Source organism: Miscanthus floridulus, chromosome 5, assembly GCF_019320115.1.
Source record: "Miscanthus floridulus cultivar M001 chromosome 5, ASM1932011v1, whole genome shotgun sequence".
NCBI classification, from domain to species: Eukaryota; Viridiplantae; Streptophyta; class Magnoliopsida; order Poales; family Poaceae; genus Miscanthus; species Miscanthus floridulus.
The window spans coordinates 111,306,888-111,322,603 of NC_089584.1; the positions used below are offsets into that span (position 1 = coordinate 111,306,888).

The following is a 15,716-nucleotide window of genomic DNA, read 5'->3' on the forward strand; positions in this document are numbered from 1 at the left end:
ACACACGCCACTCAACATCTGGTCACACGATGCGTGCCACATGGCCCCTTAGTTTAACCTCGTCCACACGATCTCAATGACTAGTTAGCTTCATGCCACGTGTTAAGTTTCGACCAGACACGCTGCTCAAGGTGACCAGATGCTCCATCACTAGAGTCCGGTCGTTTCTAGTAAGGTTCTAGAGATGTTTTTTTGTGATCAGACGCTTTCAGTCCACCATGACCGGGCTCACTTCAGCGTTTGATCTTCTCTGTCCCTTTATGCCTTCTCCAAAGCCACCATCGCCACCATATGTCAGCAGTGACTAGACTCACCTTCACTGTGTCCGGTCAACAATGCCTCCAGAGTCCGGTCATCAAGATGGAGACCGTGCCATTGATCCACTACTGACCGAACATGCAGGATCAGCGTCTAGTCCTGCGTCGGATCAACTCTAGTGAGCACTATGACTTCACCAACTTCTTTACCCTTGATCAAATGTGCCAACCACCAAGTGTATCACCTTGTGCACATGTGTTAGCATATTTTCACAAATATTTTCAAGGGTGTTAGCTTTCCACTAGATCCTAAATGCATATGCAATGAGTTAGATCATCTAGTGGCACTTTGATAACCGCATTTCGATACGAGTTTCGCCCCTCTTAATAGTATGGCTAATGATCCTAAACATGATCATACTCGCTAAGTGTCTTGATCACTAAACCGAAAAGCTCCTATCAAGTTTCACCTTTGCCTTGAGCTTTTTGTTTTTCTCTTTCTTCTTTTTCAAGTCCAAGCACTTGATCATCACCATCATCATGTCATGATCTTCATTTGCTTTACCACTTGGAGTAGTGCTACCTATCTCATAATCACTTTGATAAACTAGGTTAGCACTTAGGGTTTCATCAATTCACCAAAACCAAACTAGAGCTTTCAACCGCCGCCCTATGTCCATTGCACCGCCCTATTAATCCAGAGAGAGAAAAATAGGCACGAGCACCTTTAGGGGCACCACCACCCCTAGGCACTACACCACCCCTGCTTGTGTGGTGCTAGGTCTGCAACGGCTAGTTGAAATAGCCGTTGGAATTCAACCATTGGGGGCACCACCACCCCATGTCCGGTGACCGCACCGACGTGTCTGGTGCCCTCACAGAAAGTGCAGCTTTGCTCCAATGGCTCTATTTGGCTTGGGGCTATAAATAGAGGTGGAGCTCGGGCATTTGGCTGGTTAAGCACCCTTGGGACTGAGTGTCCATGCTCACCCCATGGGAATCATGAAGAGCAACTTTAGTAGAGCATGTCATTGAGCTACCCTCTCTTGTGGGTAGGTTCTTATGGCGCCCGACATGTGGGCTTGGTGGGTGATGCCAATTAGCCGCCGAACCACCAAGTGAGCGGTTGACACAATGAGGACTAGCATGTTGGCGAGCACATGAACCTTAGGATAAAATCACTGTGTCAACATTGTCTTCATCATCTTCTCAGTGGTTTGCATTCCGTGAAACACAAGCTTGTATTTACATACATTGTGCTTGTGTAGTTGCTCTTATGACTAGTTTAGCTTTAGTAGCTTGCTAGTTGCCTTCTTGCTTGTGTAGCATAGAAGAAGTTCCCTTACGTGGCTAATTTGGTTTGTGTAACCTTGTTAGTCACATTGCTTAGTTTGTGTAGCTAAGTAATTTATGCTCTCTAATTTGGCATTAGTTGCCTTGTTATTGAGCATTGCTAGTGAGCTTAGGAGCTTTGTGCTTTTGCTTACTAAATTGTGTAGGAGCTCCTCTGGTTGTGCAAAGTACTAGTGCATATGCTTGTGTGACCTTTATCTAGAATTGATTAGGTGAGCTCTAGCTAGCATGGCACCTTTGTTGCCTAATTAGGATCTTTATAAGGTGCTTGTGAACTTAGATAGAGGGGTGTAGTCTTGGCTAGACCATTAGTTTTAATTCCGCATTTATCTTAGTTAGCCGACGTGATTAATTTTAGAAAGGACTATTCACCCCCCTCTAGTCTGTCATCTTGACCCTACACGTGGTATCGGAGCTTGGTCTCTTTATTTGTGGTCTTCACCGACCCAAGAGGATGGCGAACTATGGGCTAGAAGTTGAGTGTCCACACATATTTGATGGCACACAGTTTGCACATTGGAGAAATTGGATGACTTGTAATTTTAAGTTTATTTCTCCTCAAATGTGATGGATCATAGATGTTGGCTTTTCTCATGCGATTGATAGAAAGGATGCAACTCAATCGCAAAAGAAATGCCTACATCTCGATTGCCAAGCTACTAACATTTTCTATCAATCTATGAAAGATAACATATTTAGTGAGATCATGGATATGAAGTCCGCCCATGAGATTTGGATTTATCTCAATAAAAAATATGGGGCGGTCTCTGATGATGATGATGATGATCACAAGGAGGAGGCACATGAGGATGTTGAGCATTGCCACAATTCGGCGATTGTGGAAGATTGCTCCACCTCATGATTAAGTGATGATGATGATGATCATGCCACAAGATCACTTGACAAGGTTGATGAGGATGCCACAAGTGATGCAACCGATGATGATACTCCATGCACACTTGATGGTGATGATGATGGTTCATGCTCTGGATATGAGAGTGATGCTTCTATAAGCTCTCCAACATCACCATATTGCTTCATGTCACATGGTGACGCAAAGGTATCTATTGGTGGTGTGATTGTTGATTGTGATGATCCAAATTTTGAGCTTGTATGCAAACTCACTAAGGCTTTGAGAAATGGGATGGAAAAAACAAGTAAATTGGAAAATGAAAACTCATTTCTAAAGAACACATGTGAACAACAAAAGCATCTACTTTATGTTACTACTTGTTCACATGAGGAGCTAAAATTGGCTCATGAGGAACTTAGTGTCGCTCATGATAACTTGGTACAAGACCGTATTTTTCTCACTAAGGAACTTTCCAATGAAAAGACTAAAACTAGTTAGAGCTCATCACTTGGGTCAAATGATCAATCACATAATGTTGCTAACCCATGTGATGTAGGCAAGAAGCACGTATCCACCTCTTATGATGATTTATTAGATATGCCATGTTCTTCACATATAGATGCTTGTTCTTCTTCTATGTCTTGTGAGACTAACCTTTTGAAGGAGAACAATGAGCTCAAAAAGGAAGTGAAGAATTTGAGCAACAAGCTAGAGAGGTGCTACAACTCAAAAGTCACCTTTGAGCATTTGATGAAGACTCAAAGAAACTTCGGTGACAAGAGTGGCCTTGGCTTCAAGAAGAAGATGACAAAGGGCGAAAGAAAAAGAGAAAAGAAGATGAAGAAGGAAGCATGTGAGAAGCTTCCTCATTTCATGTGCTATCGATGCCATGAAGTGGGTCATCTTCATGATCAATGCCCTAACATTGAGAAGCTCAAGAAGATGAAGCAAGAAGAGAGGCTCAAGCATGTCAAGTGCTTCAAGTGCCACACTTGGGGTAACCTCATCTCAATATGCCTAACCAAGCAATTGGTGAAGCAACAGTAGAGCCTCAACCAAAGCCACAAGTTGAGTAAGAGAAGACACCCTAGGAGCAAGTTAAGATCAACCATGATGGTGGTGACTTGATGATGAAGAAGAGAACAAGGGGTGAAAGTGCAAGGCATCCAATGCAAATATAAGATGCCAAGATGATGTGCAAGAATCAAGACAAGAAAAGATATTTGGCTCACATCAAGTGCTTCAAGTGTGGAGACACATGACACTTTGCATCAGGGTATCCTACTAAGCTTGAGAAGAAGGATCAAGCAACTCATGAGAGGCAAGGCAATGAGAAGCAACACATGAGCAAGGAAGAAAAGGCTCAATTCAAGAGAAGTTGCTACTTATGTCGGGAAAGGGGACACATGGCACATTTATGTTCCCTAGGTAACACTCCTAAGCCTATTTCAATTAATGATGATTCTATGCTTAGAAATGATAGCAATGGTACCTCATTGGTTGTAATTGCAAAACATTCCGTTATTCATACTAAGGCTACGTCTAAGTATGTTACTCCTAACTTAAGAGAACCTAAACTAGTCTAGGTGCCATCAAAAAGTAGATGAATGATTATTGGTACCATCGGCATTGGAGTCTTGGTTCAAGTGGTATTCATTTTGTTCATCACATAATTGAGCCAAGTATTGAAAAGCAATGATCGTTATCCCGATGCCATGACAAGATAGTGAAGTCCAAGAGCTATCAACATACAAGTACTATAATTCAAGTTGTGGTGATTTATTGGATTTATTTGGTGGCTTGCAAATAATTGAGTGAAAGCTTGTTATGGATAATCATGAGCTAATCAAGGTATATCTCTAGTTGATCATTTTATTTGGGTGTATATGAGTTGATTGAATTGGATAAATATGCAATGTTGCTTGCTATAAGATGTTTGAATGGATAAATGCTTGGTAATCAAGTTTGGATTGATTTGTGTTGGATAAATTTATGAGATGACTTTTAGTAAGTGGATTGAATGGATATGTCTTGTAAAAGTATTCAAACAAGTTATTTTTAAGTTTGATTCACATTTGATGAAGTATAGCTCAAGTGATTGAAATCTGTTCTAAATTAAAAATCTGAGCTAGCTGAGATCAAGTCTGAGTTTGAGTGATCAAATCTATTTGGATTGGCTTAAAATTTTGTATGAAAGCTTTAGACTTATGGTATGAGATGCTTTAGAAATTTCATGAGAATTGGACAAGATATGCTTTGGTTTTCGAGTGAATCTTGTCAGCCATAGTGCAACAGTTTTTAGCATATAGCAGTGGTGGAAGAATTGAAATCTGTTAGCAATCTAAAAGTCAAATGAATCCCAAATTTTTACAGCTGCTAGTTAACTTAGTGAATCACATCTCCACCAAATTTTGTGTCAATTGAATTTGTATATTGGGAGATATGGATTTTTTATTGAAGGGTACAAAATCTGCCAGAAAAGTGATAATTATTGGATTGATCAAGAGTCACTTTGATTGAAAGGTCCTCAAATTGGAAACAAGTTCATAAGTGATTAAGGTACCTAAGTTTTCTTTTGAGATGAGTTAGAAATATGACAACCAAAGAGTATAAGGCCATTTAATTGTGGAGTGTACTTGGCACACGTTTGGTACTCAAGTTAAAGATCAAGATCAAACTCAAGATGAAGATCAAGTTTGTGTAGGATCTCTGGTTAGCATAGAGAGGGGTGAATAGGCCTATTAAAACAAACATTCAAACTTTCATTAAATTCAACCTGTGGCACTACTAAGCCAAGACAATGGCACTGCCGCACCTGCAGACAACTTCGTGGCACAATTCAAAAAATGTGAATGGAAACTTAAATCAGATAAATTTCTGAGCTTCCTGCAGGTATATGTAATACATATCAACAACTAGAAGTGGTAGGGACACCACACACAAGTAGATCGACCACAAACCCTTGAAATCACCTCAACACAATATGAAATGCAAGTGAAATAACTTAAGCACAAGATGATACATGGATTTATCCCGTGGTTCAGCTCGCCACCAAGGCTTGCCTAAGTCCACGTTGTTGAGGTTAGCCACTAAGGCTTAGGGCTTTGTAACCCTTCCTCATTCTCAAGTCAAGAGACTTAACTCTTGACATGAGGGGTGAGTTTACTAGCTTCAAGAGATGGTTACAAACCTCCCGAGGCTGCCACACAAGTTGTCAAGCTCCATGAGCGACGCTCTAGCCGGCTAGGAGCAAAGCTCCAAGAGTAATAAACACAACCGCTGGCCAAAATGTGAACCAAGTGCTCTTTTGACTTGGGGAATCAAAGAATCTACTCTCTAATCAAGTTTGGGATATTTTTCTCTCAATGATTGATGGGGAAATCAAAGGAGAAGCTTGGGAGCTCAAAGTCACCAATGGAGGAGAGAGAGAATAGCACTTTTCTATTTTTGGTCGGATTGAACCATTGGGGAAGGAGAGAGGGACATTGGAGAGGAAGGAGAAAAGTATAAATAACCCCTGCCTTCCAATGATCACTTAAGTCACGGCAGTGCCTCTCTCTAGGTGTGGCACTACCGCACCAGGCAATACAGCAAGAGTAAGGGTGGAGTGTTGGCTATCTTGGCTATGAAACTGAGGATGTATGTAGAGATATTGAGCACTTGGTAGCACATGTTAGCTTAAGTATTGTGTCCCTCCTTTATAGTATAGCTTTTCCTATACTCAAATTCAAAATATAAAAGAATTTAAACATCCTTTGAGTTTAAAGTCATCAATATTTGTAATTGGGGGCTCCTCCATTTCGTATAACATCCTCAAATATAGATTCCCTGCTTGTCATCTTGATAAATCTCATTAGTTATCTAATTGTGTGGTTATTATCACCAAAACCTATAATTAGGGCTTAATTGCATGTTCAATCTCCCCCTTTTTGTGATTGATGACAACTTAATTAGAGCTTACAAAAGATATGAAATAAATACTGAGATTTTTAAGCCATGGGTGTACAGCCTCCCCTTAATATGTGAATGGAGAATTGAATTCTCGCATAATAGGCAAAGATTCACATTTTTAGTGAAGGTGATGGGCCCCCCCTACAATCATGCTCCTGTGGGGTGCTACACACTGTCAAGTAAATCATCGTGATATGAATGACAGGGTTATGCACAACAAGTTTGATGTGACAGATGGGTGCAGCATTGTGGCTTCTTAGTTGTAGCATTGCCGTAGAGCAGCACTACTAGGCTTGGGTGCGGCGCTGCCGCACTAGCTGCAACAGCATAGGTTTAATCAAACACCACACAACATGTAATATATAAAATGACAAACATTCTAGCACAGATATATCACAAGCTACAGCACAGAAGTAATACATGTCCATATCCATACACATATAGAGTACAAAGGTAGCATTATTACACAAATTAGAGTTTGAGCTACTCTCAAACTCACAACCTAGCGAAGACTACTTCCCAACGGATAGAACGTGAACCTCCTACTGTAGCAACCACTCCATGGTGTCAAAAAATGGTTGACCCCTCTAATTTTCTCCCCCTTTGACATAAAGCACCAAAAAGAGAAGAAAATAAAAAATGTCAATGAACCCACTCCTCATCTTCTTGCATGTCATCCCAGTCGACATCCTCACCACCACTAGCCCCCTCACCGCCATCATCGTCGTCGTCGTCATCGAAGGACACCACTGCCCTCCCTTGGCGATGGGTGGTCAAAGTATGGCGAGTGCATCTGGTGCTCCACCTCAAAGACGCTAACGTCGAACCCAAAGACGTGTGAGGATCAAGCTTCGGCTGCTCCTCTTCCTGCTCCTCCTCCTCCTCAATATCCTCCGAGCTTGTATGCAAAGGTATCTATTGGTGGTATGATTGTTGATTGTGATGATCCAAATTTTGATCTTGTATGCAAACTCACTAAGGCTTTAAGAAATGGGATGGCAAAAACAATTAAATTGGAAAATAAAAACTCATTTCTAAAGAACACATGTGAACAACAAAAGCATCTACTTTATGTTACTATTTGTTTACATGAGGAGCTAAAATTGGCTCATGAGGACCTTAGTGTTTCTCATGATAACTTGGTACAAGACCATGTTTTTCTCACTAAGGAACTTTCCAATGAAAAGACTAAAACTAGTGAGAGCTCATCACTTGGGTTAAATGATCAATCACATAATGTTGCCAACCCATGTGATATAGGCAAGAAGCACGTATCCACCTCTTATGATGATTTATTATATATGCCATGTTCTTCACATATAGATGCTTGTTCTTCTTCTATGTCTTGTGAGACTAACCTTTTGAAGGAGAACAATGAGCTCAAAAAGGAAGTGAAGAATTTGAGCAACAAGCTAGAGAGGTGCTACAACTCAAAAGTCACCTTTGAGCATTTGATGAAGACTCAAAGAAACTTCAGTGACAAGAGTGGCCTTGGCTTCAAGAAGAAGATGACAAAAGGCGAAAGAAAAAGAGAAAAGAAGATGAAGAAGGAAGCACGTGAGAAGCTTTCTCATTTCATGTGCTATCGATGCCATGAAGTGGATCATCTTCATGATCAATGCCCTAACATTGAGAAGCTCAAGAAGATGAAGCAAGAAGAGAGGCTCAAGCATGTCAAGTGCTTCAAGTGCCGCACTTGGGGTCACCTCATCTCAATGTGCCCAACCAAGCAATTGATGAAGCAATAAATAGAGCCTCAACCAAAGCCACAAGTTGAGCAAGAGAAGATACCCCAAGAGCAAGTCAAGATCAGTCATGATGGTGGTGACTTAATGATAAAGAAGAGAACAAGAAGGGGTGAAAGCGCACGCATCTAATGCAAATCCAAGATGCCAAGATGATGAGCAAGAATCAAGACAAGAAAAGAGATTTGGCTCACATCAAGTGCTTCAAGTGTGGAGACATAGGACACTTTGCCTCGAGGTGTCCTATCAAGCTTGATAAGAAGGATCAAGCAACTCATGAGAGGCAAGATAATGAGAAGCAACACATGAGCAAGGAAGAAAAAGGACTATTCACCTTCATCTAGTCCGTCATCTCGATCCTACAGTACCATCGGCTAGGTGTGTAATCACATCATCAACCACCTTGCGCTCATCATCCCACCATGTCATGAGTGTGGCTTCCTTAGGGTTTAGGAATATACGCCTCAAGCGGTCGACCACTGGTAGGTACCACATTACCAAGGCAGGAATTCTTCTCTGCTTTACATCGTTGCCTAATGGAGTATCCTCTAGGGGTTGAGAATCTTGTACCACCTTTTTCCCATGCTTCTTTTTCTTGTTCCCTGTGGAGGCTTCATCCTCGTCATAAAGGTCATTGTTCTTGTACCAACTGGCTCCACACATGTGATATTTATCTAGTGACTTGAACATGTCGCCACGAAAAAGAATGCAGTCCTTGGGACATGCATGGATTTTTTCAACCCCCATTGTCACTGGACTTATAACCTTCTTCGCTTTGTATGTGTTGGCAGGAACTAAGTTTGATTGTGACAGCAACCATGACAGGAGACGCAATAGATCATTGAAACTACAGTCTGACCAGTCGTATTTAGCCTTCAGGATGAGTAGCTCAAACACAAAATGTAGCAATGTCGAGTGCGTTGGATAACCCTTTTCAACACCATACACAGTCCCCTTTGATGCTTTTCACCTTTTCAAAATTTTCTAGACCTTTCAGGCTCTTTAGTAAAATCTCCAGTCCAAGGGCTCGAATCATGTGCTCCAAATCATCAAAATCATCTTTATCCCCGACACGTGCTCCGCCATTATTATTGGTACCACCTTCGTCATTACCATCTCAACCACCAGCATCACCACCTTGTTCATTGCCAAACTCGGGATCCATTCATGCATCAAGCTCTGCTGAATATTGGGACAGGGATTCTAGGGTTTTGTCATCGTATTCCGCCTCATCCTCGTCGTTAACAACAACCGTTTTACCATGATGAATCCATACTATGTAGTCCTCAACAAATCCTTGCATAATTAAATGTGATCTGATGATAGTCACATCTATTTATGCCATACGGTTCTTGCAATCTTTATAGAGACAAATAATTGTATCCTTATTCTCTGTCAACGTCGTTGCATGCTTCTCTGCCGCTTCAATAAATTTATACACCTCTTCACGAAAAACTGCATTGAACCTTAACAAACCATATATCCAAGAGTTCCTATATGAATATAAATCAAATATAATTACATGAAACATACAAACACACCATGGTGGAGGATAATTAATTAATGGCCTATTTATTCATAAATAATTAAAAATACATATTTGTTGATTACAATAAATAATTCCAAAGACAACAATTAGTAACATAATATTTTATCCAATATCTTTCATGCAAACCCTAGTCCAATTTCATCAAACATAAATTTATAAAAACGAAATTAATAAAAAAACCAAATTCTAGATCTAGATCTAGATCTATATGCACATGAAACATCCATAAAACTAACTAATTGTTCACTAAAATCAAGAAACATGGAACAAATAAGGGTATGATCTTGTTTCCCTACCTAATTTACTCTAGAGAGAATTCCTTATTTGACACTGGAAAAATGAGTCGTTTCTTTTTTGGCCCTAAAATTTTCTTCGTTCCCTATTTGACACTCACTTCAACTTTCATCCCTAATTTGACACTACCGTCAAATCCGTTAGCTAACGGTGTTAACTGGCTGTTAAAAAGACGTTTTTGCCCCTAGAAAAAAAAGCAGCGAAGCAAATTTGAGAGGAAAAAAACCTGCGCCCGCCTCTGATGCATGCGCCCAGCTGCAAAAAAAGGCGCAGGTTTTTTTTCCTCTCAAATTTGCTTCGCTGCTTTTTTTCTAGGGGAAAAACATTTTTTTAACAGCCAGTTAACACCGTTAGCTAACGGATTTGACGGTAGTGTCAAATTAGGGATGAAAGTTAAAGTGAGTGTCAAATAGGAAACGAAGAAATTTTCAGGGCCAAGAAATGAACGACTCATTTTCCCAGTGTCAAATAAGGAATTCTCTCTTTACTCTAGTACATTCAAAACTTGGGTCTAATTTGCTTCATAAGTAGCTCAAGCAACATAGTAGAGAGAGAAAAGCAAAATTGTAATTACTCACTAACCAACTATTAAAACTTTTAAAAAAATATGGAATAGCATTTTCTTAACTTCTACGACCTCTCCATCAAAGGATTTGAGACCAAAACCTCTCACCCTTAGTAGAATAATTTTTGGAAGGTGCCCATGGCCTCTCAAGCCTTTTTTTTCTCGGGTAAGAGTGAGTGACTCGAGGAGAAAAAAGGGAGCTGCATGTTTTTATACATGTAGCATTTGTAGGGGCGGCTAGTGATTGAGCCGTCCCTATAAATCGTAACATTGAGGGTGGCTGGTGAGTGAGCCGTCTCTACAAATTAACTCATTTGTAGGGGTGGCTGGTCTGTGGGTTCTGAGCACGTTCACTATAGGGCGTCTCCATCCCAGCCGTCCAAAAAAAAAATTAAGCCGTTGCTTCGAACCTTTTCTTCTTTAGTAGTGGACAGCATCCTCGCCATGACCCATGGCCATGCATGGAAGTTTCTCCTCCACGTCATTTCCAAATTTCAACAGCAAGAAGGAGCGTGTTTGTTCACATGTACTGTGGCGACATGAAACTCTATGGGACCTAGTATTTGTTTAGACAAAAATAGTTCTTAATAAATCCACAATATTAGCGTGGTTGGCTCCCAATCAAAAGAAGGAATAATCTCTACCCACCCAAAGAGGCTATATGGTTAGAGGAAATTGAAAAGAGAAAAATGAGAACTTGAGCATGGTTTGAGTTGAGGGCATCATGTACCAAGCCAAAATTTGGTCATGCCTAGCAATTTACACCATCGTATTTCTTGAAACATGAGAGTTCAGGTAAAGTAATCAAACTCGATCCATTTTCATGTGCGGAAGTAACGAAAACCGCGAGAAACATGAGAGAAGAAGAACGAACAATTGTCAAATCTTCACCATGAAGGCATGACACACACACAAAAAAAAAAAAAAAAAAAAAAAAAAAAAAAAAACTGTCTTGTGCGGCCGCCGATTACAGAGGATGACGCTGCTTCGGATTCCTTCTGATCGAGCAAATCAGCGCACCTAGAAAGACAGGACGGAGACGACGGCGAGGAGGAGGGCATGGCGACCAACAAACACGGCGGCGGTGGCGGTGCCCGCGCTGACGGTGCTAGGCGTGGGGCCAAACGCGCCGACAGGTGTCGTGAAGCTCCCTCCCGTGCTGGGCGTCGTAGCCGGGTTACTCGCAGAGCCTGGAGACGACGTGCCCGTGCCCGTGCCGGTTGCGTTGCCGCTTGTCCCTGCTTCGCTGCACGCACGCACGACGGATTCGAAAGCAGAAGAATGTCAGTCACGTGTTTGTTTCACCAGCGAACTGGCCGCTACGCATCCTACGTACCTTGGTGTTGCAGGGTATTTGCAAGTTCCAGAGCCTGCAACCGGCAACAAACGTCAGTAGAAAGATAGAAACGATCCTGAGAGATGCAGGTGTCGAGAGCAAGGGGGTGCGTGCTGTATGTACTCGGGTCTGTGTCGGTGAGGTTGGCCGTGCCGCCGAAGTCGCAGGTGGCGCCGTTGGCCTGGCTGTTCCGCTGGAAGTAGCTGTTGGCGGCGTAGGAGCAGTGCGCGCGCACCGTGGTGGGGCTGTAGCACGGCCCCGTCGGGAGCACGGCGGCGCAGTCCGCGCCGTGCCCGCACGCGTAGTCCAGCGTCTTCTGCAGCGCCGCATCGGCCACGTCCGGGCGGCACACGCACCACGCGCCGTCTGCACTCATGCGCCACGCGGAACACACAAGCAGGTTGGTATCTCAATACGCTAAACGATCAAGCTTCATCTATCAATACGGGCATGGAAGTGAGATGTATCTCTCACCTGATCCTCTGAGTGGCATGGCCAGCAAGAGCAGCACGAACACCAGAGGTGCCATCAGTGCGTGTGCGTGGAGGGTCCTGGACACTTGGACAGGGGGGGCGCTCTGTTTCTCACGCTCGGCAACGCTGGTTTCAGCCTTGTGCTAGTAAGAGAGCGGCGTGGCGTGGGAGTCCATTTATTGGTAGCCACCGACGGCCGCGTCCATTTTTCTGCTCATTTCGGCCATCCTGCAGGCTGTCGCCCTTTGGACGGAGCTGCAGGCTGCAGCTGCTCCGTCGGCGCGCGCGAACGGCTGTTCTTCCGGCAGCTGTGGCCGGATATGACGAGCCGTCGTGCTCCAAAGTAAAAGCGGGCAAAGTTGCTTGTGGCTTGTGCGCTCTGATGTGCTCTGCTCTGCTTTGAAGTTGGCAGCCTGCTAGTGCTAGCCAGACGGCTCGAAATAATTGGTGCGGAGCCTTTATTATCTTCTCTTTGGAGAGGCAAAGCTATGTATACATGTTGGCTTCTCCATGGAGAGACAAAAGTTACTTATGCATACGACAGCTACGAGCTACCCTATTATGTAGAAAATATGAAGGCAAATATGTATCTACTAGTGTGCGGATGATGTGGTTATCGTCCCACTGCCTCGGATTTGATCCTAACATTGATCATTTTATAGCTTTTTTTAACGAACATTTAAAAGAGCAATGTTTATCTTATTTAGTGTGCAGAATGAGACATCGCCAATGACAATACATCTCTTTCTCTCTCAAAAACCACGATCAAGAATTTTTTTCCTGACATGAATGAACAGAGAAGAAACAACTTAGAAAAAAACACCCTCACAAAAGAAAACAATAAGAACCACCATGACAATACATCGCTAGAAAGCCACCAAAGCACCTGCAAATATACGCCTGCAAGCCACAACAAACAAGCAAAGAGCTATGGGAATAGGGGGCAATCACAACAACGATGCCTCCAGGGAGGAACACAACATCCATAGATGATGCCAACGCCGATCAAGGGACCCAAGGTTTTTCAACAGAAACCCTAAGAGATAGGAGACCTCACAAGAATGCTTCCAACATGTAGTAAAGTGCCAAAGGTGTCTCTATTGATGGCCTCAGCGTGTAGATTGGCAAGGCTTTCGCCCAAAAGTCCCCCACCTCCAAAACTCACCCTAAAGCATGACATGGACATGGTGCAAAACCAACTTGAGAGCATCATGCGAGACAAGTCGTCTCCCCACAAGCAGGAGATTGTTGCCACCTCAACAAAGGTCACAGGCATGCGTGACCTCTTGTCGTCATGTAAGCCCACAAGGACCACCTCCATCATGCCCAACACAAGCTAATGCAGATCATCACACCTTGTTTATGAACCAAGACAAGGAGCGATGCCATCACCGCTTCACGTCACCATCCATGAGGTTTCAAGCATAGTTATTAAGACCGGACCGGTAGTCCAACAAAAAAAACGGAACTAGAACCCCTACCGGTGGGTCCACTTAAATGATCTTATTGTGTAATCGAACCAAACAAACCGTGAATCGAGGACTCGATCGGTTCGATGTCCGGTCCTATCCTAATAACTATGGTTTCAAGACAAAGGAGAAGCATCAAAGGGCCGCCTCCCGCTGGCCGTCACCGCGACGGTGAGCCTGCCACACGCATGTGTGGGCTGTCACCATTGCGCCGGTCCATATAAACCACAGCTAGCCCAACAGTTGTCAGCCCATTGCAGATCGCCCTTAAAGGGAACCCATGAAACTGCCATCCAATTCCATAGGACGCCCCATCCGTATCCATCCTTCGAACTCTGAAGTTAGTAATAGTTGGATTGTCACCACCATCGTACCCAATTAGCTTCACCAAACATAGGAGCGCCACAGCCATACCGAGTTGACCATCACCAAGAGAGACCAACTACCATGGACATGACCACGATGAGCCACCTCCATCCCGCCGTCACTGCTACACCGAGCTAGGACTACTACGCAGGGCTAACCACCGACGTGTTGCACTGGTCCTCGAGGACCGCTGCTAGCCCGGCCATCGCCAGCCACTGTGGGGGCACCCTAACTAAATTACTTGGGTGAGTCAAGTTCCAAGAATTGTGGGCAAGGATTGGAATCATCAAGATCAGTCCCAAGCTGGAGCACAAGAATTAGGGGAGAATTGATAGACATGTAATCCCTATCTTCATTTATCTTTTTTTAGGGACATTTATCTTCTTAATATTAGTAGTTGTTGTAGTTGCTGCTGCCAACTTGATAAATAGCACCATGCTGCTTCGGTCAACAGTTGCAGGTAGTATATTAGAGTAGATAGAATAGTAGAATTGGTAGTTGACATGGCCAACATTAGATTAGGTTGGACCATACCAAGGTAGGTATGCAACTCGTCCCTGGTTTGTATATGAATGTGTCTGCAGTATGAAATACAGAGCAGCTTCACAACTCAAATTCTTATATTGACTTTTATTCTTAAGGTGTGTATGGTGTAATCTAACTTTTATTCTTAAGGTGCGTTTAGTAGACTTTCGAATTCTTATAGAAACTTTTTTAATGTAGATTCTCTTCGAAAATGTTTTTTACAATAAATTTGAATTACTTTTAGGGACTGTTTGTTATGTACTCTCTCCATCCTAAAATAAATATATATCTCGTTCCCAAGGAATTGGAATTTTTAAAGTTCAACAAAATATATACAAAATACACTTTATTTATGATGTATAATAAGTACCATTAGATTGAGCGTGCAATATACTTGTACCATAAATTCATTTGAAGAGACAAATGTTGATACTATTTTTTATATTTCTAATTAAATTTAAAAAATTTGACTCCTCGAGAAGTGACATGTGCATTTATTTTGGACGGAGATAGTAAGCGATTTTTGAAAGGGAGGGTGTTACTAGAAATGACTAGCATACCCTTGTATTTGTTTCACCAAATATGTAATTGCACGTGGCTGAGGGCTCAGTAGCTTCTTCTTTTTTCTTAAATGAACATGGGCTTTACCTTTCTTTTTTTTTGGCCCAAGTAACCTATTCTTTCATGGGCCAAGCTGGCCCAAGTCGTGCCTTCTTGTCTTCATCCTCACGCACACGTCTGCTCCTCTCCCGTGCCGGCGGCCATGCGCCATGGCTGAGAGCTGCTATATGGGTACAGGAGCTTCGAGCTATAATACTAGTAGGCTACAAATGAGCAAAATCGAGCATCCACTGTCTCTTCCATCGCTCCCGTCAAATGTGCCAATCTATATCTATGATTTTTTAACATTAGAACTGTACTTATGCTAATCTGACAACAACCACAGGCCACATGTGAGTTGTGTCATCTCCTCGACTTCT

General features: G+C 42.6%; 1 protein-coding gene across 1 annotated transcript; it reads right to left on the bottom strand.

The window, feature by feature from the left end:
* Positions 1 to 11,379: 11,379 nt before the first annotated feature.
* Positions 11,380 to 12,647, bottom strand: LOC136453036 (PLASMODESMATA CALLOSE-BINDING PROTEIN 3-like). The gene is made up of 4 exons (XM_066453612.1): positions 12,378 to 12,647; positions 12,027 to 12,269; positions 11,904 to 11,937; positions 11,380 to 11,813 (listed from the first exon to the last, which is right to left on the bottom strand). The coding sequence occupies exons 1-4, from the start codon at positions 12,430 to 12,432 to the stop codon at positions 11,588 to 11,590; spliced, it is 558 nt and encodes a 185-aa protein (XP_066309709.1). The 5' UTR covers positions 12,433 to 12,647; the 3' UTR covers positions 11,380 to 11,587.
* Between the last annotated feature and the right edge of the window lie 3,069 nt (positions 12,648 to 15,716).